At 36.7% G+C, this 26,931-nt stretch overlaps 1 protein-coding gene across 2 annotated transcripts in view; it reads left to right on the top strand.

The window, feature by feature from the left end:
• LDLRAD4 (low density lipoprotein receptor class A domain containing 4) overlaps window positions 1–26,931 on the top strand; it is a 294,973-nt gene that overhangs the window by 120,964 nt on the left and 147,078 nt on the right. For both annotated transcript variants that reach the window (XM_081324425.1, XM_081324424.1), the window contains one exon: window positions 194–678. In XM_081324425.1, the coding sequence (XP_081180551.1) occupies window positions 639–678 (40 nt within the window). In that variant the 5' untranslated portion in view covers window positions 194–638. The remainder of the gene's footprint in view (window positions 1–193; window positions 679–26,931) is intronic.

The raw sequence follows: 26,931 nt of genomic DNA, 5'->3' as shown, positions 1-26,931 counted from the left end.
CAAAATTCTAACAAATCCCCTTTAATGTGTATAATCAGTTCCTGCTAAATAGGGCTCTGTGTGTGTGTGTGTGTGTGTCTGTGTGTGTGTTTGTGCGTGTGTGCTTGTATGTGCATGCAAGTGCTTTTATTCCTTGAATGTTGTAGATCTTACCATAAATCATCTTAAAACTTCTTTCTGTTCAATTTCTTAGCCTGCACAAGCGAACAGTGAAGCTCAAAGCGATCACAGAAAAGGAGCGAAGAATACCTCTGGCTGACTCTAAGCAAAATGAGCACAGAAATAAGCGACAGAACCCTATGATGTTCTCCAAGCAGAGACTTAGACTAAATGTTGAACTTCTTTTTATGCATGGAATGGCTGCTATCTTCTTCACAAATACAATGGCTCTAATTCTTTGTCAGGACGGTTGAGGCACTTCACCTGCACTTGCCATCTGAATCTGAGACACATCCCATTTTCCCTAGGTCTTAAAGGACCTGAGAACAGGTGGGAACCGAGGCATGTTAAATGCTGGATTGGGATAAAAAAATGGACACTCAGAAGTGAAGATGGAAGTAACTTGATCGCTCCTACTGCATAAACTGCCTCTGGAAAGGAAAGGTTGATTGGAGTCACAAGCTTTAGTGGAAAGCAGTATGCAGGAAGCTGGTTTTCAGGCCACAAATGCTTTCACAGGTAAGGATTTTATTGCACTGAACTATAATCTTCTGTTGCTTTTTTTGCATCAGATGTAAGGATTTGAGATGTGCAAATCAAAGCCTTGCATTCTTAAGGTTTATTACAGCTGTGTGTCAACAGCTGCTTTTATTGATATCCTTCTGATGAGGAGAATCAGATTAATGTCCAACTGGAGAAGCATTATTAAATATTTCAGTTAGTTTTCACTCTGTGCTAGGCATGAAACATGATAAAGGATACAAAGTTTTATATACATTTCCAGAATATTACGTGGTAAATTTTTCAAATATCAAATGCTAGATGACTTTGTATGTAAAAGATATTACTTGTATGTAAAAGATATAATTCATAAACTTTTATATTGATCTTGTTAAATTCAATATGCCTGCTGTTGAAAAACTGAAATAATGCAATATATGTTTCATCAAGGAGCTTCTCAAACTTTGTCAGTTAAAGCTTTTAACCTTTGTTTTTTTTGGATTTGGTCAGAAAAGCCTGGGAAATCATGAGCAATAGTAAGTGGTGACTCTTTGGACTCCAACAGAGGTTATTTGGAAAAACATAGTGGTCATGCAATGTAACTCTAGTCAGACATTTTTTTTTCATATGTGGGTGAACTTGGCAATTTAAATCAGCAAGAGATTCTGGATGTGGTTTGTTTCTATTTTTTCAGTTCAAGGTTCTTGGGAACCCTACAATAAAAAGAAATAAATATCAGGGTTACACTCATTTTTTTCACAGCTTGATTTAGTGAAATTCTAGTAGATACCATACTAATCTACCAAAGGAAATTTAGACACATTTTTCTAGCACTATTATATATTCTAATGGTTTAGTTGTTTCTGTTGGCAGAGATTAGAGATAGTGAGGTGGGTTGATTTTGTCATCTTGCAGAGTTAACTGACTGATCTGATTTTCTAAGAGTCCGGTCCAGATTATTGGATTACTGTGTTAAATTCTACTGAAGCTGATGAGACACTGATTTCAATACAGACTAAAGCTACTTACGTGAATCTGAATCCTAGCAATTAAAAATAAAGAAGTGGATATAATCCAACTCATCCTAAACTGTCCCACTGAAATTTTGGAATGTCTGTCATAATGCTCATGTCAAGGATTGTTTATAAGAAGATCTCAGCTGCAAATGTCTTCTCTATAATAGGACTTTGTCCTAAGACATTTCCAATCTTTATATGCTTCCTCCAAGGCTGCAATCTGTTTCTGACCTAGGTGATTAGGAAAAGAAAACCCCCTGAAATGTGTACAGAAAGCTATATAGAATAGAATAGAATAGAATAGAATAGAATAGAATAGAATAGAATAGAATAGAATAGAATAGAATAACTTTATTGTCACTTAGAATGTACACTAATCGGCATACATTAAAATGAAATTTCATTGCATTCAGCTCTCAAAGGTCACCACCTTATAGAGCTTATATATGGCATATATGTGTATGCTGGTAATTTGCAACAAGTCAAAATTTTCAATGGAAGTTGATATAGCTAAAATTATGCCATGTTAGATAAAAACCATGTGAAATGGTTCTTAAAGAAAATTGCTGAATAGATCAAAATACTTTTTTCCATATTCATAATCTGTAAAGCGAGGTGTATTATTACAGACACTGGTGACTGTTAAGCAAAATATATATCCCCCAAAGTCTAGTTTCAGTTTAACGTGGCGACCACAACAGAGCCCAAAATGTTGATTGCCAAGCAAGACAGTTAAGTGAGTTTTTCCACTTTTTCCAAATTTTCTTGCCACAGTTGTTAAGTGAATGACTGCAGTTCTTAAGTGACATGGTTGTCAAGTGAACCTGGCTTCCCCATTGACTCTGCTTGGTCACCAAAGCTGATGACATAACCCCGGGACACTGCAGCCGCCATAAATATGAGCCAGTTGCCAAGTGTCTGAGTTTTGTTCACGTGACCGTGGGGATGCTGCAATGGTTGTAAGTGTAAAAAATGGTGATGTCAGTTTTTCAGTGCCATTGTAACTTTGAATGGTGGCCAAAAATACTTCTAAGTTGAGGACTAGCTCTACTGTCCTTCTTACGAAAAATAAAACAGCCTGGAAATGGAATGACAAATGAGTTGGAACATATACGAAGATTAGAAGATAAAGATGTCCTTGAGTCAAGTTCCTGAAAAAAATGCAATTGAAACCACATCCAGGAGGTGTCCTTGGCAGGGCTATGGAAGTGATTTGCCATTGACCTTTCAGCCTAGCCAGCTGTCCTGGAATTTTTAAGCAGTCCCACTTTCCAAGTACTATCTGTATTCATGTCAGAAGCCCCTACAAAGCTAACTGAAGGGTGCTTCTCGATTGAAAGGATTAGCCAGTGACAACACCGTTGCCCAGGAGACCCCCGACTACCAAAAGTAATGCAATCTTTGGGGAGGCTCCTTTCATATCCCCCTTTCCAGGTACTAAACCCAATTGACCCTGCTTAGTTTTGAAAAATAAGTGAAGGTCAATTAGATGATGCCATGTTGAAAAGCAATATAATCTAATTTGCTTTTATATGCTTCCTCGATATACTGTAGGATCATATTATACTTAGGATGATTCTTAAGCTCTGTAATTTGTGATGACGTCTCTTGTGGTAATATTAAAACAAGTAAGATTATAGCCTTTGTTATACATTAAAATTATTTCTGCCACAAGTTACTTCTATTTAGTGTAACATAAGGTTATGTAATATTTTGTGCTGAAAGTTGTTACTAGATATTCTGAACTTCACTTCATACACATAGAGAAAATTTCAAAATAAATAGAATTACAAACGTAACCCTTTAACTAGCGAAGTTGTAGTCTTCAGAAGTATATTTTACATCTACATTAATGTTGCTTGACTATGAAGACTGCTACAATAGTTTGTGTTGTATTTTAGAGGCACAATATTTTTAAAGCTTTATTTAGAAGGCCAAAAGAAAGAATAATGAAATAATTGGTCACCCTGATTTAAATAGCTTGCGGGAGGTAGCATAATGCTCACCAGGCAGTTTGGATTGTAACTCTAACCAGCTCTATCCAGCATGGCTAATGATCAGAAATAACAGGTGTTGTAAATAAAAAAGGTCTATTGCAGTTTTGCATGGTTTAATTTTCAAAAAAAGATTAAGAAATGATTAATCACTGACAATGTTTAATTATAGCAGAATATTTAAATAGTCTTTATATATTAGACTATATGTAAAGTGTATGTAAGTTTATGGATATTACATGATTAATTCAAATTCAGTTTTCTGTATGTATCCCGACATGGAAAATTACAAAGAAAGATTATAATACGAGTAAGCTTCCCCACAATTATTTCTCCACTTACTGTGTGATTCTGATGGAAAGTTTATGGTTAAAAAGCACACTCCCTTTGTTCTTGATACCTGGATACTTTCAGTTAAACCTTGTTCAAGTATCCCATTCATTAATTAACAGAGATGGCTAAACTTTAGAATTACAAGCAGTTCTCACTTAAATTGCAAAGGGTTAAGAATTTTGTGACATTTGATAGAAGCATCAGTATTCTTTCCCAAAAGAAATTTCATTGTTCACAAATTGTGACAATACAAGTTCTACATAGAAGAGAGTTTGTATCTCAGTGGTAGTTCATGCTTTGTATGTCAAAGGTCCCAAGTTTAATCTTTAACATCTCCTGGTTAGTCTAGAAATGTTTCCTGCCTGAGAGTCGGGGAAAGCTACTGTTTGTCAGTACTGACAATACTGAGCTAGGCAGACTGACGGTATGACTCAATAGATTGGAACATCCTGTGTTCCTTTCACAACTTTGTATAAGTGCAAATCCAGCTGGCAATGCTTTAAAGCATCCAAAGATACTGTTGAGGGAACTATAATTATGAGGAGGCAATGACAGAGTGAAAAAAATGGCAGCAAATGATATAGCATAGTCTGCAAATCCCAAAAAGCTCTGCTATTATGGACCAGTCTAAATAAGGAAGAGAGAGAGAGAGAGAGAGAGAGAGAGAGAGAGAGAGAGAGAGAGAGAGAGAGAGAGAGAGAGAGAGAGAGAGAGAGAGAGAGAGAGAGAGAGAGAGAGAGAGAGAGAGAGAGAACAGATTGCCTGTTTGTGAATAAAGGAGTGATAGGTTGCTAGAAAATTTCCAAATGTTTATGAGTTAACAGGGTAATTGTTTCAAACTGTCTGCTTTTGCTATCTTTGATAAACTCCTTCAGTTTCTGTTCCTGTCAGATGCAAAATGACAGTTCAAGTGTCAGCTCCTCTGCTGATCACTGAACAAAATGTTGTGAAAGTTTCCTTTTGCTTACGACAAATCCTACTGGCTTTGGATGACTTACAAAAATATGCTCAGATAATATAATAATGAAACTCTAGAAGCCCTGTCTGAAAACTCTGATGTAGAGGGTGCTTACTTCAAATCCAGAAGCTGTTTGTTCCTTAATGTTGGCCCAACTTGTATAATTGACAAAGGTAAAATAATTGCTGATTCAGACAACTTTAAATTTCTTAGAATAATTTTCCCAGAGTGTGTTTTCCTAAACCAGTGCTCTCCAGATGTGTCTGTTGGCTGATGAGAGTTGCTGGTCCTAAACAAATTTGAGACAATTGTTCTGGAACTTCAGAAGGCTTAGGATATTATGTTCAGATGTTAAAAAGTCCTTAAACTATTATTTAAAAGCACACGTGTCTGCTTTTAAATGATATTGATTAAATGTGTGGTCCCAAAGACACAAAGCTAAACTTTCTGAGATAACGTATGAAGAGACTGCTGATAGAAATTCTATCACATTTTGTGGCAAACGTTTTGGAATATTTTTTTCTACCACAAAAGAAAATTTTAACTGCTCATATTTCCCAATGTAAGTTTTTCTCATAAGAAATACATACGTATCTTGACATTAATATTATTTTTTTTATAATGGACCACAGTATTCTGGACTTTTCTGTTTACTCTGATTGTCAAATTAGTTTCATTAGAGATTTGAAAAACATAATATTTGAAACTAATGTTCTCAGAAAAGTTTGTATACAAATTTAACAGAATTATTAAAATGTAATACCATGATGTGCAAATCCAATCATTGTAGTTGATATATTATGGCTTATGCTTTATTGTAATATATGAGTAAAACCAATGTTGGTTTATCAAACTAACTGTAGTACAATAAAATGTGACCCTACATAGTGTATGAATCCAGAAAAAAATATGCCTTCCAGAGAAGCCTCTCAATTCTGGTTTATTTGACATTAAGCCACACTGAGCTTGGTAAAAAAAATTATGAATAAACATTTATGAAAACCTGAAGCGACTGTAAAATGATCCCTTTCTTGGCAGAGAGCTGGACATTTTAAACTCTTTTACACTATTACAAACAGGTACTACTTTTTTTAATAAAAGAAAATGGCAACAATAATTCGCTGGGTCTGGATTTATGTGAACAGATGGTATGCAGGAAAGAATAGAGAAACTCCAGGGAAGTGTGAGCTGTCCACTGAGCCTTTTCTGGTGTTCTGGTTCTGACACTATCCCAATGCTGCATTATCTAATTCTGCAGTATTATGAGTTTTATTTTTTTTAAAAAACACCTAAGAGATGGCCAATTTTCTGGTTGCTCTGACATTTTCTCTCTCTCTCAATTTCCTCCCATGTGATTTAAGAAGCATTCATATAAGGAGTTTGCTAGCATAAATGCAGAGCTCAGTATTTCCTTTCATTTAAAAAGATGAGCACAGCCACAAAGAATCTGTCTTTGCAATAAACATCTGTGCACAACCGGTGCTTCTGAGATTGACATTGGTAAAACTGCTTAGAACACAGTCAGTGGAACCCGGATACACTGTTTGTTGGCTACGCGAGGGGGACATGAAACTTTGTAAACAGGGTAGATAGGGACTCAGAAAAGCATGAAATATTTGTTTAGGATATGAGCAATTCAGAAATTGTATGTTTATCCTGGAAACTTAGACTATACAAACCCGTAATTTATATTGGCGGAAGATGAATATGCAGTCTGGATGTGTATTCAATCAGTGCAGAGTTAAATGGAAAAACTTGAAATTGCAAATGACGCACTGTTTCCCCCCTTTCTGCATCTTATTATATTTGAGTTGTTTATCTTGAAAGAAATGCTCTGTATATTTTGTTACAAATATTGTTTCAGTTGTCCCAGGCAAGACATTGGACAGACATGGGACCGGCCAGTAAAGTGAAAAAAAAAAGAAGTTCAGTGCAATTTCCACTGCAGCTTATTTTAAAGAATCAGTTTTATATATATACATATCACATTCCTTTCTCAGTACATATCACATTCCTTTCTCTCTAACTCATTTTTCTTGCCATTGATAGAAATTGTCCCATGTTCTAAAGTATACTGAATCTTCTTTCTCCTTTATCTTCAATGTCAATCTGTCCATTTCTGCACAATCTAGGTTTTCATTTTTTCTAATATCGAGCAAATACTATTTTTGATGCAGTTAATACATGTAAAATTAAGTACCGGTATATACCGTACATTATTTCTCATAATACCCTACTATTATGCCTAACAAGAACAATTCTGGCTTAAAGTCTATATGTTTTTTAATCATTTTCTCTAACCATATATTTATTCTTGACCAAAATCTTTTAGCTTTAGGGCATGTCCACCAGATATGATAGTAAGTACCTGGTTTTTGTTTACATTTCCAACACTTTTTAGCAGGGCTTTTTTTTTCATAGAACGCTCAGAACGGAGTTCCAGCACCTTTTTTGAATGGAACCTTGTAGGGTAGGCAAGGCGGGCTGTATGACATGTGTGAGTTCCGGCACCTTTTTCTTTTTACAAAAAAAGCACTGCTTATTAGATATATTTTTAAACATTTTTGCTAATCTCACCAGTATTAAATGCCATCTATAAAATATTTTGTATAAGTTTTCTTTATATATTGCCACTTTTCTCATTTTAGAGTTTCTTTCCCATAAGCTTTGCCACTTTTCTAATTCTTTATTACATCCAAAGTTCTTTGCCCATATTATCATTTGTTCCTCTTCCATCTTTAAGCTTAGCAAACATTTGTAAAGTTTTTTTAATCAGTTTTTTAATCTGTTTTCTGTATCTGGTCAAATTTTGTCTGTTCTTCGTAAAATCCCATTGTTTTAACATCTTCTTCATATCTCATTTGAATTTGCAAATATGGCCACCATGAAAAATCAATATCGCGCTGTTCTAAATCTTGTCTATACTTCAATTTCCCTTCATTGTCCAAAATACCTTTATAAGTCACAACTTTCTCATAGTTAATCAAGTTTGGGTAAGTAAATGCTTCCATTGTTGAAAGCCACCCAGGTATTTTAATATAAATTTTTGCTTTTTTCCCATTCTAAGGAAAGTGCATTTCAAATACAATGATTTTGAAAATATCTATGTCTTTTATTCTTCCCATACCACAGAAACGCATGCCATCCCAATTGTAGGTCATTCCCCTCTAGGTATAGCAATCTTTTGTCTCTAAGCATTATCCACTCTTTTATCCATGTTAATATAGTTGCTTGGTAATATAATGTCTAGTCTGGCAGTCCAAGTTCTCCATTTTCTTTTGCTTCTTGTAGCATTTTCAGTCTAATTTTGGCTTTTTTTCCTTGCCAAATAAATTTCAATATTATTTTTTTTAAAAAAATTCCATTTATATCCCGCCCTTCTCCGAAGACTCAGGGCGGCTTACAAGCTTAGCAGTAGCCTTCATTCTATGTATATGCCTGCTTATTAGGGCTTTCACACACACCCCAAGCAGCATTATTACAAAGTCAGCTTAATTGCCCCCAACAATCTGGGTCCTCATTTTACCTACCTTGGAAGGATGGAAGGCTGAGTCAACCTTGAGCCTGGTGGGATGCGAACCTGCACTAATTGCAGGCAGCTGGTGTTACTTAAGGAGGCATTAGCCCACTGCTCCACCAAGGCTCTTATTGTGTTTAGTTCATCAAAAAAGGTTTTTCCCAATCTTATAGGTATTGTTTGAAATAGAAAAAGTATTTTTGGTAAGATATTCTTTTCACTGATGCTATTCTCCCCAGCATTGAAAGTTGTAAATTTTTCTGCTTTTCCAGATCTGATTTTATTTGCTTTAATAATCTTACATAGTTATCTTCTTTAATTGTTGCACATCTTGCTGTTATATGAATTCCCAAATATTTAACTATTTAGAGGTTTATTCTTTTGCTAGTTGATTTTTTTTGTTTTCTGTAAGATTTTTAGTTAACACTTTAGTCTTTTCTCTATTTATTTTCAACCCTGCCATTTCTCCAAATTCTTCTATTTTCTCCATAAGTTTGATGCTTTTTTCAAGTGGTTTGTCTAGTATAAAGCCATCTGCAAATGCTTGTAGTTTACATTTTTCATCTTTTATCTCCAGTCCTTTAATTTCTATATCTTGCCTGATGTTTCTATTCAATACTTCCAGTGTTAATATAAATAGTAATGGGGTTAGAGGACATCCCTGACTTGTGCTTTTTTAATATTAAAAGTTTCTGTAAAATCTCAATTTACAATTACTTTAGCTGTTTGTTTGTTATACATTGTTTTGATTATGCTTACAAAATTTCCTCCAAAGTCCATTTCTTCTAGTTGTTGGAACATGAATTGCCAATTTATGTTATCAAACGCCTTCTGTGCATCTAGAAATATTAATGCCATCTGTTTCCCTGGGTGGGTTTCATAGTACTCCAAAACATCTAGAATCATTCTTAAGTGATTTTTTATTTGTCTTTTAGGTAAAAAACCATTTTGGTCTGTATGTATGAATTCAGTCAGAAATTCTTTAATCTTTCTGCTTTCTGAGGCAAAATTTTATAATCTACATTTAGTAATGATATCAGTCTATAATTTTTTATTTGTGACAAGTCAGAGTCTTCTTTAGGTATTAAAGTAATATTAGCTTCTGTCCATGTATTTGGTATTTTAGCCTGCAAGAGTATTTCATTACACAGTTCTTTCATTATTGGGCTTAGCATATCTTGTAAGGATTTGTAAAGTTCTGCAGATAGTCCATCTGGGTCTGGGGTCTTGTCATTTTTTTGCCTTTTTATGGCCTCTGTTATCTCCATCATTGATATTTTTCCATTTAATATGTTTTGAATATTCTCTGGAATTTTTGGTAGATCTGCTTTTTTAAAGTACTGCTGTATTTTTTCTTTTGAACTTTTCTCTGTATCATAAAGTGTCTCATAAAAATCTTTGATGATTTTTTTTATTGTATTGTTATGAAACTGTAATTCACCTTTTGAATCTTGCAACTTGTTTATCAGTTTTTTCTCTTTTCCTTTTTTTTCAATTTATGTGCTAACCATCTCCAGGGTTTGTTAGTATTTTCAAAGAAATTCTGTTCAGTCCTTTTAATTTGTTAAGCCATTGTTTCCACCTCTACGAGGTTTAATTTATGCCGTATTATTTCCATTTGCTATTTTATTGCCAGAATAACACTCTTTTGAAAAACTCCATTTGATTTTATACATTAGTGGAAAGATGTGGCTGATTGTAGCAAATATGGTTGTAAAAATCTAAAATAGATTAACATATTGAATGCTCTGAGATGTAATTGATTTATTTAATATGTGTGTGTGGGTGTGTTTGTAAGAGAAGAGCAGGCAGGGCTGGAGGAGTGCAGAGTTAAACACATCATCAGCTTAGAGTTACTGTGTTCCCACAACTGCTCCAAGTCCAACTCCTCCTGTATTCCATTCACTCTTATCTGGGTGCCAATTTAGTGTTGAACTTTAGTTGACCAGATTCTTGTGTACAGGCTTGAATAAAAGTTATCTGCTACAACCTAACCGGCGGTTCTGATTCTTTGCACATGATACTTTAATATTTGTTAACAAACAGAACCCTTTTGGTGTATCATGTGACCTTCATTTGGTTGATGGCTAAGTGAGAAGCAGGCATTTATGCTGATAGAATATTCACTGTATGTTTTACCGTATTTTAAATGTTCATTTTTATTTAGATTTATTTTTTAATCATTTATTAAATTTGTTTGACCCATGTTAGACAAGGTTTATAGCAGGGGTCTTCAAACTTGGCTCTTTCATGATTTGTGGACTTCAACTTCACAAGTCCAGAAGTCATAAAAGGGCCAAGTTTGAAGATCCCTGGTTTATAGAGATAGATTAAAATTGGGGTGACAATGGAATCTTTTAGTAATTTTACAAAAGGTTCAGTTTTGTGCCCTTAACAGAGAACATGGAACACACTTGCAGCATATCTATCATTCTGGTACAAGAATGTCTGAATATACATAATTCATGTTCACAATGGAACAACAGCGAATTTGTATAATAATTAAAATAAGGAACCATCCCATTTGAATTGGGTGGCTATGTACTGTATATGTTCTAAATAAATAAATTCAGGTCAGTTAAGAATTTTAACCTGTTCAAATAAATTAGTAATCTTTAAAGTTTTATTTTATTTTGTTTCTATCTTCTTTCTTAGGAGTTACCGTACTAATAAATGTTTGAAGAATTATGTGGTGCTCCTAATTATCTGTAGCATATTATTTATTTGTTTATAATTATTTGCAGCATATTGTAATCTGGATTCCTCTGGTAAATTTAACTGATTCTATTGCAGGGCTTTTCAACCAGTGGTTCGGGTACCACCTGTGGTACATTGGCACCTGGCAGGTGGTACGCGACCATCCTAGAGAAGTGGTAACGGGGGTGGGGAATGAGCTGAACAGGTGGCAACACCGCACAAGCCTGAGCGAGAGACAGCTGGAGCTGCAGGGTTGTCAGAGCTCAGCAGAAGCGTCAGGATCAGCACTTCTTTGGGGCTGTCAGGGTGCCAGGATCAGCGCCAGGCTCCAGCTGGAGCTTGGCGCTGATCCTGATGCTTCTGCTGAGCCCAGAAGAAGCACCTATCAGCTGGAATGTTGCAGCATCTCCACGGTCTTGTGATTTACATTCAGATGCTTGGCAACTGATTCATATTTATGATGGTCGCAGTGTCCCAGGGTCATGTGAAGTGACCAAAACCTGCTGCAACCACCCAGCAGATGGGGGGGGGATAAAAACCAAACACCCCCACCCCACCCCCACTGCCAATCCTCAACAGAAATGCTCACAACAGTGAAAACCTCAGACAGGAGGAAGAGCACTGCCGGGCAGGCAGGCAGGTGTCTTGCTCAGCTGTGGCTTGGGGGCACTTTTTTCAGTGCCATTGTAACTTCAAACAGTCACTAAGCAAACTGTTGTAAGTTGAGGACTACCTGTACTTCATCACTTTTTTCCTTTTTTTTTTTTTTTGGTCATCAAGTTTTTGACACCTTGCTAGGCGACTGGTGGTACTCGGATGTTGCCATATCCTAAAAGTGGTACAATGGGTGAAAAGGTTGAAAAGCCTTGTTCTATTGTTATACAGTTCAATAAATTGTAAAAGCATATGTGGTAGTTTTCCATATGGTAATATATTTGATGATCCTAGAATAGACCCTTACTTTAAAGCTTTTCCCCCCAGTCTTTTAGTTCTATGTCTGAAAATGAAAAAGCTTCCATTACATACTACCAAATTTTAATTTGCCATGTACCTACAAGCATCCTCTTATTTTCTATGCCAAAGCTATCAAAGTGACCATGCTGCCATTACATATTGTTTAACCCTTAGAACCCATGAAATTGGCCTGATCACTCAAGAATCATACTTAGAAATCAATATTTAGAATTAAAGCAGATAACCCATGACCCAATGAGTCTTTGTTTCAGAGATATTCCCTTACCTAAACACAGAGTGACCATGGATAGGCAAAAAAAAAAATCAGTGGATGCAGAGGTGTCTTCCCATTTCCATAGAGGTCAAGGAGGAGATGTGAGGATGTAGCACAAGTTGGTGAGGGGGTGATGTGGCACAGATTGGGAAGGGTGCATGGGAGCGCATGAGTGGCTGATGTGTCACAAGCGCAAAGAGGCTGGGGAGATTGCATGGGTGAGCAGATTTACCCAAGCAACTTGTGATTTTCCCTCTTGGCATCCCCATTGTTTACATTCCCTGCAAGCTTCCCACAAACACAAGGGAGCATGGGCAGTCATGGTTGAGTTTTTACTTCCTGCTGGCTTCCCCATTTCCCTTTTAAGTTTGGTCCCATGTGACAGTCTGATAAATTCCATTGTAGATTAGTATATGCGACATAAAAATCATCGTGCATTTTGGATGTCTGGTTTGTAATGTCTTTATTCAAATTGTATGAAAGTTAAATTGTTAAAATGTTATACATTTCAACTTTACTTTTTGGATCTCTCCTATGACAGATGCTGTGAGAGTAAGGGGGTGGTATTTAACTATTATTTAAAAGTTAGAAGGAGAATAAAATAAAATGAGGTACTGAGTACATTCAGAGAAATGAGAAGAGTGAACAAAAAATAGGAAAATATATTCTTAAGGGATGACATTTTTACAGTACTTCTTGGAGTTGCTTGGAAACTAGAAATCATTAGATTATGAATCGTATGATACTTATGCATTTCATTATAATATACCTTTTGAGAAAAAATGTACAGTGTCTCTTGATATAGTAAGATAGAAAACTGCTCTGATTTGGTTAAAACTCAGTTCAGGCTGCATATTACTTTTCTGTAATGATTACAAAGTTGTAGAAACTTGAGAGCAAAGAGTGCTAAGGGTGGCATGACACTAGCAAAAGGGTGCACAAGTACTTGAAATGGTTGATAGTAAGCAACTTTAATATTGTATCATCAATGGTGGGTTTCAAATAATTTAACAGCCAGTTCTCTGCCTTGCCTTCCCTCCACCTTGGTCGGAGTGGGCTGCTCGGGGGGTTGGCTGGGATGGGGGCAGAAGGTCCCAGCTGGGGAGAGCAGGAGGGTACGGTGGGGGGATTGCAGGAGTCTCGGAATGGGGTGGGTGCAGGGGGGGCAGCAGGTCCCGGCTGGGGAAGATGAGGGGATCCGGCTGGGGGGGAGGTTTGGGATGCCTCTGCCAGGGGAAGCCATGCCCCCACTGGCTGAGCCTGTCATCCACACCACGGTTAGGTAGGATTGCATAGAAGAGGTGCTGGGCAGGGGGCTGGCCTGATTGCCATTTTGTTTTGCTCAGGGATGCTGAAATTTTGAGAGATTTCTGTTCTAGCTGTGCCACGCCTGCTCATGATCAACAGCTGGAAGTAGTGGAAGTAGTAAAATCCACAAGATTGGAGCCCAGCAACTGACACGAACAGCTGCATAATTGTATGGGATATCCTGAAATTATTTTGGCTTAAAACAAATATAAGCATACCCAATATTTGATAAAATATTGTTCTAATCATATAAATTGACACTTAAAGTAAATGCTAACTTTGTGTGCTAAAATGACTTGGACTTACGGACTGCTGAGCATATGATGAAAATAATTATAGTATGTTAAATATGTGGTTTGCTTTATAAGCATATTCTTTGTAAGAATGTTGCTTTTCCATTTTTTAAATTATTTGGGACACATTTAAGAGTTGAACTTTTATATTATCTGCTGATATGGAAGATACATAAACTGTACCAGCTGTTTATAAAACATGATTTCATTGTAAAAGGATGATGTCAGTCTTGTACCTGCATAACACACGCACACATGAACATGTAAACTTTGCCTTCTCTGTATCCCCTACTTAACAAATGCTAGAGAAAGATCTGTCTTAAAATGATGATAAAACCTTTTTTTAGTTCCTGACAAAATGTTAATTTAATTGCAGTATTTTGTTGCCATAAATGGTATACCACAAAGATCTTACGTGGAAATTCTGGTACAATATTTCAGTAAAAAACTTAATAGTAATGGAAAAGGAGGGTTCTTGTTTGTCTTCAAAATTTTCTTGAGAGAATCTCATAAAAATAAAAGATAGTTTTGGTGACACAGGACAGAAGAGAAGTAAAGGGAAAAGTGGGTGTAAAAAAAAAGGCAGTCTGGATATCCCCAGCTATCTTTGACTCATCTTCCACTAATCACTTAGTGGAGAATGAGGCAAAGCCGCTTGCTTTAGCCCCACCTCTTAATTATCATTGAAAAATGTGACCCTCAAAGCAGAAATATTTATTATTTCACCTATGAAGAGACGCAATACAGGCTCTTCAAGCTGAAATTTCTTAATGTTATACCCCTGACATGTTTGGGAAAATGGCGTTTTGGGTACGATGATGCTAAACTGTTTCGGCATGAGTTTTTAATTATTACAACTATTTCCTTGCTGTTTGAAGAATGCTGATAAATCAAGAAAAGACTATTCTTTTTCATTCACCTCTTCGGTGACAATTTACCATCATTAAGGATTTTGCTTACTGGGGAAGATGCTCTTTTTCAAGATTCAATTTGCAAGCTCAGTAAATCCAATATAAGCTTAATGATCATACTCATGTTCTGGACTGGAGAACTGAAGAGAGGCACCTGGATCCTTCACGCTTCACAAGCATCTCTGAAATTTATTGTGGTCCTTGGAACCAGGCCATTCTCTCCGCTTCTTGTAGTTAAAGGTTTAATTGGAATTCTGGGAATATTAGTGGGGGCAGGACTCTACTACTAACAGCAGCAGTGCTTAAATATATAGTGGGTCACTTTCTAATGTGAACTGACCCTGAACAAATATTGTTAATGGAGTGTTGGGAACTGATGGCAGAAAGCTGAGAGAAAGTGGATTTGAACCTTTGGCCTTTTGATGCGATAGAGGAAATTGGTAATGCAATAAAATGACTGTTCATTTATTAATGACAGTTTAAGCTGAACTACTGTAATCCACTGCTCTCTTTCCTCTCCTAAATTCTCTCAAATTTATCTTTGTTCGCAGACATGGCCTAGAAAAATAAATAAAAGGCAGTCTTTGAAAGCAAATCCTTTTGCTTGTTAATGTGTTTTATTAATGATATTCTGAAAGTTTGTAGAAGATGGCCATTGTTTGAATGCATAAGGATATGGGCATTTTTTTGATCAGTAAAACATGTTTGAAATAAAATGATTTTATTTCCATGTGTCTTTACATGGATAGCAGTTTTATTATCCATGTAAATGTTTGCAAAGTGTTAGATAGGAAATGCAGCAAGACATGGAGGAATTTTGACATTGAAGAAAAGATTTTATAGTTGATTAACATTAGTAAGTCTGAAATTTTATTTTCCTGAAAGTTTTAATTTTTTGTTCATTTGTTCTAACCTCGCTTAATCCAGACTTGAGTTAAATTCAGTTTTTTAATATAGATAAGCCAGTTCTTTAATTCTAAAATCAAAATCCCTTTTGAAAGGAGATAGTAATTGCAGTTAGACAGTCTTGCAAAGCTTACCAGTTTTATCCTCCACCTGGTTTAATTTTTTCCATCATTCTAAGGAAGTAATAGTTTGCTCTTACTTTCTAAGCTGTCAAGATGCCATTTGATTATGTCACCTCTTCATGGTAGGGTATGTCAGGAAATAACTAATGCAAGGATTACAGTTTAGGAATGCCATACTTGTAGGATATCATAAAAGAATCTTCAAAGCCTGCCCCAGTATGCTTCATCTAAAAGCGAATAGAATCAAGGTGGGGATATTTTGAGGGTTTTTTTCCCCCCTCAGGTTTTCTGCGTTCTGCTTTTTCTTTCTTAGGATTAACCTGTTTTTGCTCCCTTAGTGGCTTTTAAATTCGTTCATCAAATTATCTCCACATTCCTCTACACATGAAGAAAATATACACTGTGAGGGGAGAAGAAAAGGAAGTACCTGTTTATATATTTTCAAATATATCAGGGAATTGACTGAATTAAGACACTGTATGATAGAGACATTTTGTATTACTGCCCTTTCGTATTGGCAACAATTATTTGCAAGCTTAAAGTATACTTTTACTGCAGTGCAGGAAAATAACTAGTGCGGGATGCACTAGCACAGAGTTTTTGATGCCCCATGATTTTCTCATGATACATCATTGCTCTGTGAGCTGTACTGGCTTCCAATTACATGTACAATTCATGGTACTGGTCACCATATTTAAAAAACTGAATGGCATAGGACCAGTTTATTTGGACCTAGACAGTGCACCTTCTCAATACCAAATCCAGTCTTTTGGAACATTCTTCCCCATGAAATCTAAATGGCCCCCAACCTCCTGGCCTTCTAAAAAACCTTGAAGAACTGGCTTTTCCCATAGGTGTTGGGGTAGAATGGGGCTGAATCCCAAGAAAGTTGTCTGTTGGATGAGAGGGGTGTGTAGTGTGGAGGAGGTGCTGGGAATCATTTATGTTGGTTTTATGCTTTTATTATTGTTGTAATTGGAATAAAGGTAGTTCTAGACTTATGAACACAACTGAGCCCAAAATTTCTGTTGCTAAGCAAAACAAGTGAGTTTTGCTCCATTTTACAACCTTTCTTACCACAATTGTTAAGTGACTCGTTGCAGTAATATAGTTGTTAAGTGAATCTGGCTTCCCCATTGACTTTGCTTGTCAGAAGTTTGCAAAAAGTGATCACATGACCCTGGGACACTGCAACCGTCATAAATGTGAGTCAGTTACCAAGTGTCTGAACTTTGATCACATGATGATGGTGGGGATGCTACAACGATTGTTAAGTTTGAAAAATGATCATAAGTCACTCTTTTCAATGCTGTTGTAACTTCCATGTTCACTAAATAAATGGCTGTAACTGAGGACTACTTGTATCTCCAAGATCACGGGTGTCAAACTCACCATGTCACGTGACATGGCACGACGTATCGTGACTCTTTTTGCATTGCTAGGAATGGGGTGGGCGCGGCTTTGGTATGATGAAACCGTTCTGCTGGCTGGCAGTTTGACACCCCTGTCCAAGATTATGATACATAAGGTGGATGGCTATATAAATAGAACAGCATATATATAGCTCAGGGCTGAATCCCAAAGCTATATAAATCCATTTATGTTTAAATACATACATACATGCATACATACATACTTCCACATACATGCATACATACATACTTTCACTGTCAGAATCCATTGATATCACATTCATAAATGTATGGTTAAAATATTGTGCCTACCGGGATTCTGCCATACTGGTAGAAGGAGGGGGGATTGTTTATTCAGTCTATCTGTAACTGCTTTCAAAGAACCTTTGATCTGGGGGAACAAGGGGGGGAAGTGATCTGTCTGTTGGGGCTGTAGGAAGAAGGCAATCAACAAAGGAATGCACAAAGTTCCTTCCTTCCCACAGAAGGACCTGACAACCAAATTGATGGGATCCTAACCAAATGGAGTTTTGAGGGGAGTGGGTTGAACCGGGAATGCTTATATAGATTTGAAATGTGACTCAAGACCAGATCCTGTCTCATATCTCCACAACCAATCTTATTCTTAGTAATTTTTTTCTTTTTGGACAACTCGGCTCCAAGAGTCCTTATTTCCTAAGATGTGAATTGGGGTGGGTCCTGACAGTAGACAGGATCTGCTATAAGAGTCAACCTGGAAGGGAAAACCTTACCGGGGAACTTTGCACTAAATATTATGTCTGGCAACTAAGCAAGAGAGGAGGGAAGCCCCACGGAGAGGGAGTCTTCCCCCCAAATGGAATCCCAGAGACGATGGGAAGCTGAAGCGGCATATTTCCCCGGGGAAGAAACGGTGGAGCAGCACAACCGAAAACCCCGGTGGTTGATGGGCGTTGGAAGGAAAAGTGAGTGGGAAAAGGCATCGGGAGAAGTGACCCTGAGATGGAGCGACCACCAACTGGAATGGAGGCAAGAGATGGAGAGCTCCCTGCATGCCAGTGAGGAGGAGCGGATTCTGGAAAAAGCTATTGACCTGATGAAAGCAACCCTGAGCTCACTAAGGGAGATGGACTGCCTTGGGTGGGGGAGAAGCTATATATACCTGCCACCCAGAGAATCAATTTCATGCAACTGTGCCATGATACAAAATCAACAGGACATTTTGGGTTTGTAAAAACCTTACATTTAACTAAAAGGCAATTTTGGTGGCCATCCATGAAAAAAGACATAGAAAGCTATGTGGGCAGCTGTCAAACTTGTGCAATGGCTAAGAGGCTGCAAGGGAAATCGCCAGGACTGCTACAACTGGTGGCGAACCCCTCAGCCCCAAGGAAAGAAATAGTCATGGACTTTATTGTAGAACTACCAGAAAGCAATGGAAACACCGTAGTCTGGACTGTCACAGATCTGTTCTCTAAGCAAGTACATTTCATTCCTTGCCAAAAAATCCTGACTGCAAAAGCATTAGCGAAACTTTTCATACAGCATATTTACAGATTGCACGGGGCACCACAATGCATCATATCTGATAGAGGGGTGCAATTTACATCAGCATTTTGGAAACAATTTTTATCCCTTTTAGGAACCACCCAAGGACTGTCATCTAGTCATCATCCTCAGTCGGACGGATCGGCTGAACGATTGAACTCAGTACTTGAACAATATTTAAGATGCTTTCTTAATTTCCAGCAGTCAAATTGGACGGACCTACTGCCTTTCACAGAAGTAGCATATAATAATGCAGTCCACTCTAGCACAGGTTACACTCCTTTTCAAGTAGCTACGGGTCAGAGCGTTAACCCAATACCAGAACTAACCCCAAAGGAACCGGTCATTCCCGAGCTGAAGGAATGGATTGCTCAATTACAAAACACCTGGCTAATAGTTCGGGAAGCATTACAAGCAGCTAGAAAAGCACAGGCAGACAAAAAAAGAACCGATCCCGCACCTTTCAGGGTAGGAAAGATGGTTTATTTATCCACAAAATACCTCAAATCACTCCAACCCTGTAAGAAACTAGGTCCAAAATATATTGGTCCTTTTCCAATTAAAAGGATCATAAACCCAGTGACAGTCGAATTAGAACTACCCAAAACCCTTAGACGGATACACCCAACCTTTCACTGTAGTCTTATAAAGAGAGAACAACAATCACCCCTACGAACAAGAAACCCCACCACTACCAATCATGGTGGAGGGAGAACAACATTTTATTATTTATTTATTTATTAATTGATTTTATATACCGCCCTATTCCCAAAGTACTCAGGGCGGTTCACAAGGCAAGTTAAAACAATACAAAAAGGAAAGATAAAATAGAATTAAATTGATACTAGCCCATAGGATTAAGACAAAGTTAAAATTTAAATTTAAAATTAATTTAATTTAAAACCCCTCAGTCCAGGCCAGACAGTTCAAACAACCAGGTTTTTAGGTCCCGGCGAAACGAGCGAAGGTCGGGGGCAGTCCGAAGTTCCATCGGCAGTTCGTTCCAAAGGGCGGGCATGCCCACAGAGAACGCCCTCCCCCTGGGAATCACCCGCCGGCAATCCTTAACCGGCGGAACCCTAAGGAGGCGAAAGAAATCTTGGATTCCAGAAAACACCATGGAAAGATCCAATATTTAGTGGCATGGAAACACCTCCCTTCCTCAGAAAATGAGTGGGTTAATAAACACCACATTAGAGCACCAAAGTTGCTCAAGAGATTTTATACAGAATATCCAAACAAACCGGGTTAACATTTATATATATTTTTTTCTCTTTTCTTCTTCCCGCAGGTGGACCTATCCTTCTTTTGAAAGGAGAGCAGATTGTCAGAATCCATTGATATCACATTCATAAATGTATGGTTAAAATATTGTGCCTACCGGGATTCTGCCATACTGGTAGAAGGAGGGGGGATTGTTTATTCAGTCTATCTGTAGCTGCTTTCAAAGAACCTTTGATCTGGGGGAACAAAGTGGGGGGAAGTGATCTGTCTGTTGGGGCTGTAGGAAGAAGGCAATCAACAAAGGAATGCACAAAGTTCCTTACTTCCTATGGAAGGACCTGACAACCAAATTGATGGGATCCTAACCAAATGGAGTTTTGAGGGGAGTGGGTTGAATCAGGAATGCTTATATAGATTTGAAATGTGACTCAAGACCAGATCCTGTCTCATATCTCCACAACCAATCTTATTCTTAGTAAATTTTTTCCTTTTGGACAACTCGGCTCCAAGAGTCCTTATTTCCTAAGATGTGAATTGGGGTGGGTCCTGACATTCACAGTGATTGAAACAAGGGTTTTGAATGCAATACTTTTTCTCAAATTTAAAATTGAAACATTTTTATAATATCTGTTTTGCAATTTTTCCATCCTACTCTATGTATTGTCAAATAATGTAGTAAGAGAACAAATAGGAGCTGATGCAGATGGCAGAACATTTAATTTGTAAGCGTTTGGCTACTGAGGAATATAGACTAGGGCTAGCGTCTCTCACAGTAATGATTTTACAATGATTTTACAATGTGCCTTTGCAAATTATTTTTAAAAAATAAATGCAAGCTGTGTGTGCAAGCTGGACTATAACTATGGAATGAACAAGTTTTGTTTGAAATTTTTCTCCCTGTGCCCACTTGGCTCTTGCTTTGTGCAAAAGGTGGAAATGTCCCAGGGATGTTAATGAGAGTTGTTTTTTAGCTATTACGAATATTAAACATGGGGAGATAGCAGTTGTGATTGAGACTGTCGTATAGCTAAAGAATTCTCGTTATCTCTCCTACAGTTACTCCTCTAACTATATTACAATGATAGTTCAACATGCCTCCTCCATTTATCTTAATTTTTTCTTTTAAATAGTCCCTTCCAAAGTTTATCTTGAAACAATGGCTATTTGTAGAAATAAATTAACTTATAACATAGAGTGACCAGTTATTGCCGATGATCCCATTGACAGAACAGCTAGAGAGAATACATCACTACTCTGCAATGTGAAAGTTCATTAAACACACACACACACACACACACACACACACATTATTACTGGTAATGTTACTATTGCTACTGTTAGTTTTGGGGAGATACTGAAAGTAATTTTTGTACTTAAACTATAAAACATAAAGTACTCCATATCCTCATAGTAAATAGGGGGAAAGGGTTGGTTTGTGTGGTTGAGGTCAAGGCTTTTCAAACTGTTAAAAAAAATGTCCTGGAACCCTTAATAAAGAGACAAAGCTCTAGTGATAGAAAATCGGTATGTTCACGTGAACTTTTTTTTTTGCTATTAGTGTCATGGAATTCCATCAAGTTCTTGAGGAACTGTAGCAATCTGAGATGGAATTTGAGAACCCTGGTTTAGGTAATAGCAGGAGGTTTATCACCTTTTTTTTGGCAGATTGCTATCAGATTTCAATTCATTTATGTCATTTTTGTTGCCTTCCTCTGAATTTCTAGATTGGATTTAACAGTAGTCAAAAAACCTTATGTTTGGTATTTTTTTAAAGGGGAGATATTAAAAATATGGCACAGGAGATATATGTTAAGAATCTCTCCTCACATTGCACAGTACTGCTTACCTGGTGGCACCTATGAAGCGAAGTTGTAAAGTGGTAGCATTTTGTGTAGTCCCATGATAGCTGGCAAGCCATGCTCTTTGCCCTCACTCCTTCCCTGTCCTTATAATGGTGAATCAGTGGTGTCATGGTGGCTATGCTGATACCTTACAACAAAGAGATGGAGAGAGAATTGCCAAGTATCCAGTGTTATGGCTCAAATTGAACTGTGGGTTCCCTCAAACAGGGAAGCTGCTGTTCTGAGCTTAGGGATACTTGAAATGTGCTTCAGCAGAACCGGTAGCTAATTTTTTGTTGCCCAGGCCCAGAATGGACTTCTGGAAGCAGCATCCACACCGAGAACTGGTTGTTCACATATTTGAATCCCACCACTGGCTTGACTCAACTTTTCCTCCCCAGCGTTTGAAAAATGATAATAAGTTAAAGTTTTAATCCTGCTTGCTTGCTTGCTTGCTTATATGCCATCACATCATTTTGATGGCATATAAGCAAATCACATAGATTTTTTCCATGATGAACATTTTATGTTTTCTGTCCATGTGTTTCTTTTGGTAAAAATTCAGGAGTTGTTTACCATTGCCTTTTCCTGCACAGCTTGAATTGATATCTATGCCATTGTCACTAAAGTGATCATCTGTCTCTGGCATCTTCTTATACCAGTGCTGCCCACTATAGATACCTAGGCAGCTGGGATGATCTTCACACTTTAAGTGACCTGCTGGGAATGTATGCTGTTGGCATACATTCCCAACATTCTTCACTCATGCCTCCCAGAACACTTCACTGCCACAATGAGGCAACACAGCAGGACTTGGGAGGGTTTAGTTCTGACCACATTATAAGCAATGACTTGTTGTTCAATCATTATTACCTTCTTCTGTAAGAATTGATGTTGACATCATTTGCATGCAATTGATACTGCAAAATCTGTGGTAAAATGTAAACCTATGGAGTAGCTCCATTCTAATTCAGTGGTTGGGTTCATTCATACATTTTGGTAATGAAAGATGTAGTTTGTTTGGTTTTAGATTAGTGCACTGTGAGAATGCAGCTATTGTGATTTATTAAAAATGTGTTTGTTTGTTTATTCAATTTCTATGGCCCCCAATCTCGGTCAATGACTCTGGGCCGCTTATAGTTTAGAAAATATAATATCATTAAAAAAATTAAAACAATAAAAACTATAAAACCAGTAAAACCATTAAAAACATTAAAACATTTAGAACAATTAATCCAGTATCTATAAATCAAATAGGTAAAGATTTTTTTAATGCTTACATCATTGTTTGTAATTTGTCTTTGATTCCAAAGAATATGTGTGCATTGTTTGAATATTATTTTGTGAATTATGAACAAAATAGGATTTTTGAAATTCAGAAATTAAATTTTCTTCATTTTATAAATTGTAGGAGGATCCATATGGCGTTTCTCTAGTATGCTACCACATCACTATTTTTGAACAAGAATCCAATGCAACCTACAGATTATTTTTTAAAGTTTTTGGCTGGTCCTGTTAATTCTTTGACAGTGAAGATGTTATTTTTGTTTTTTTCCAAAGGAACTGTGGGGTTGCAATTCTATTTATAAATGGACCATGCTTTGTTTTTCTGGTCTGTTAAATTTCAGAAACATGAGTTTTTTCCTCCAAGGTTGATTTTCTAACAAGTTCTCACTTGATAGACAAAATAACTAGATATCTTTTGCTTCCTATCCCTTTAACCCCCTTTCATGTTTGTCTGCTTCATTACCATTTATAGAGACAGACATAGCAGCCTAATATGCTAAGAATTAAGGGTGAGCGGTCCATAACTATGCATGAACATTGAAGTGTACTTACACTTCAAAGGGGTTGATGGGCAAGTGGAGGTTGCAGATGGCTGCACACAGGCTGATGCACACACTTCCGAAATCCCAACTCTGCATTGTGTGGAGGTGCACATCCTGCATATTGATTGGCTGATCTTACTTCCTACAACACCAGGAGCATTTAAGCGCCCCCCTAGCCATAATGTTTAAATTTGGTAACATATAAAAGGAACAGCTGTGCAACTGTTTCCAAACAACAGCCATATATGTCCTGTTCTGTGCAGTGCAGCAGAAGTCTGCTCCAGCCTTTCAACAACCCATTTTCCTCTAAATAAATATGGTTGATTCTTGGGGTGGAGTATTGAAGGCAGTAGTACTAGTAGTGGTGCAGGAACAGGGGTATGATTTTAATCATTTAATATACAGGTTACTTAACTAGTTTGATATGAGTAGCATCTTCATTAATGACCTGTTATTTAAGGAAATGGATTAGAGGATTTTACAGTTATGATGACCACCTAAATATCCTGAAACCAATCTCCTTCATCAATTAGATAAATTCTACTTACCACTATATGCATATATATATATATATATATATATATATATATATATATATATATATATATATATATATATATATATATATATATATATATATATATATATATATATATATATATATATATATAATCACACTGCACTGAATTGGTGCAGTGGTTAGAATGCAGTACTCCAGGCTGACTGCCCATTTCCAGGAGTTCAATCCTGATTGGCTCAAGGTTGACTCAGCCTTCCATCCTTCCGAGGTTGGTAAAATGAGGACCCAGATTGTTGGGGGGCAGTAAAGCGCTTAGAGAGTGTTGTAAAGCACAATGAAGTGGTATATAAGTCCAAGTCCTATTGCTATTGCTAAGTCAATTGAAACTTCAAGAAATGTGAAATAACTATGATCCCCATTCAAAGTATTCCTAATTGATGGTAATATAGTCATCATGATAGGACTGTTTTATAGTGGCTGGAAACCACCTTTATCCAAAGAACTAAATAAAAAAAATTATTATGTTTCCCTTTGAGTTTTCTTTGTTCAGAAGTTAATTGGCACGAGTTGAAACGTGTTCCATTTTTTTTAGAAGTTTCCCTTCTGATATCAGGTTTGTGTACTGTTTTGCCTACAAACTGCCACAATTGTTCTATGTAGAGTAGATAGCATATCTCATGCCAGAAGTCTGACAAATGCAAGTGCTCCTGCTGCCATGATGGATGTGATCAGACCTTGTGATAGTCTTGCCAAGATCGATGTAAAGACAGAGTTGGCCTCTGAGTTAATTGTAGCATCTATTTGTATATAAAATCACAAATGAAATAAGTGATTTTACAAAGGAACAACACATATAGAATAGTGGACAAAAGGGTATTGAATTACGTTATATAGACTATACTGATTAACTGATGTATAAAAGTACAGTGAATGAACACAAAAATATTATTTACCCATAACTGATATAAATTCTTTTCTCTTCCTACCTACTTATGAAAAGTTCTACAAAAAGAGAGGAAGGCTTTAAAAAAATCACTAGACATCTCAACTTCAACTGCTAATGCTTTCTATCATCTGGGTTAGAGATTGTTCTGTAACTGACCGCTGAGGATTATAATTATGGCTTGAAACTGAAGAAGGAAGCAAAATACCGGTAGCTTGGAAAAGTTATTTATAAACCCCAGTCCTGCTGACTTATCTTTAAAAATGGAATCACCCAATTCTTCCCCCACCTTTTCCTGTCTAGACTAGCAGTGTAATAACTCAATTTATGAAGATTTCTCTGGTGTGTCATTAGGTTCAATTGCTAGTTAACTTTAGTTTCCTTGTCAGTGTAATTCAAGGTCACTGCCTGTTCCTGACAGCATTGTTAGCATACCAGGTGATAGGATTGTTTCTATATCCTCAGGTATAATAGTCTGGACATGCTCGTTTCAGCTGTTAATCTGGGTCTACATGCTGGACCTTTTGTATTTTAACCTTGTTTTTCTTCTCGTTTATGACTGTATTTTCTTTAAAAAAACACATAAACCTTGCTCTCTGTTATGGTCCCCATCCTGACTGTAGTCCTCACAGCTGCAATTTATATTGTTGGAAGTAATTCATTTGATGAGCGGGACAAAAAAGAAAATGATAATATATTTTCAGGACATTTACAGGTGCTCAATCATTCAAATGTATATAAAAAAAACATCCATCTAAAACCATTGTGGATAATAAGGCATGTATAAAAAAGGAAGAGGCAAATTTAACTGGGAAGAATTGCTTTGAATAAATTATTTCTCAGTGACTGCTTTAAGGATAAGCATTATTATAATTGGCTTTTTGCCAAATTGGAAATTTTTCCTGAAATAACAATTCCCAATGGATTAAAAAAATGCATGCAAAAGAAAAATATTATACTATATACAAAAGACACCTTTTAGCTTAATTTTGATATAAATTGCTGAAACTTGACACAAAAAGCAATATTTTTTTCATACCCAAAGTCAGTACATATCCGGAATGATTTTTCCTAATGTTGAATAATTGTCTCCTTTAAAGACAATATGTTGATAATTCAGTATATAATGATAGAATACATATTTGGATATACAGTTAATACCATGTTTGTAGCCTTAAAGAACGATGGTTATAAACCAATATTTATTAGGAATTGGAACATCAATTAAAAAGATCATATTGTATAACAAGTATTTTTTCATCCATATGCCACTTCCCACATATGATTCTGCTAACCAGTCCCTTTGAACCTTATCTGTGGAATCTAAAAACATGGAAAAGTTTATAATGAAATACTGAAAATGAATTTTGGAATATATAATCAATAATCCTGCTGAAAAAGTCATCTTTCTTCAATCTACATGATCATGTTTTCTTGGTAACATTTTGTAAGTTGTTTGCCATTCATAATTTCTGAGATTTTTTCTTTTAATGTCTCAATCTAGCTACATCTGTAAGGTTTCCTAGTTTTTTCCCCCCATCGTCTACCAATCAGATTCAGTCATACTTAGCTTTTTCAAGATCAGCAATTCTGATGAAGTGCTGTCACCTGCTGTGGCTAAATTTTTGGAACAGCATATTGCCTAAGGTAGAGTTAGATTTACAGGAGTATCTCTAGAATAAAATATTTTCT

The sequence above is a fragment of the Vipera berus genome (genome assembly GCF_964194415.1).
Source record: "Vipera berus genome assembly, chromosome: 3".
NCBI classification, from domain to species: Eukaryota; Metazoa; Chordata; class Lepidosauria; order Squamata; family Viperidae; genus Vipera; species Vipera berus.
Note: the sequence above shows the minus strand (reverse complement) of the source record. Positions and strands in the feature narration are given on the sequence as shown.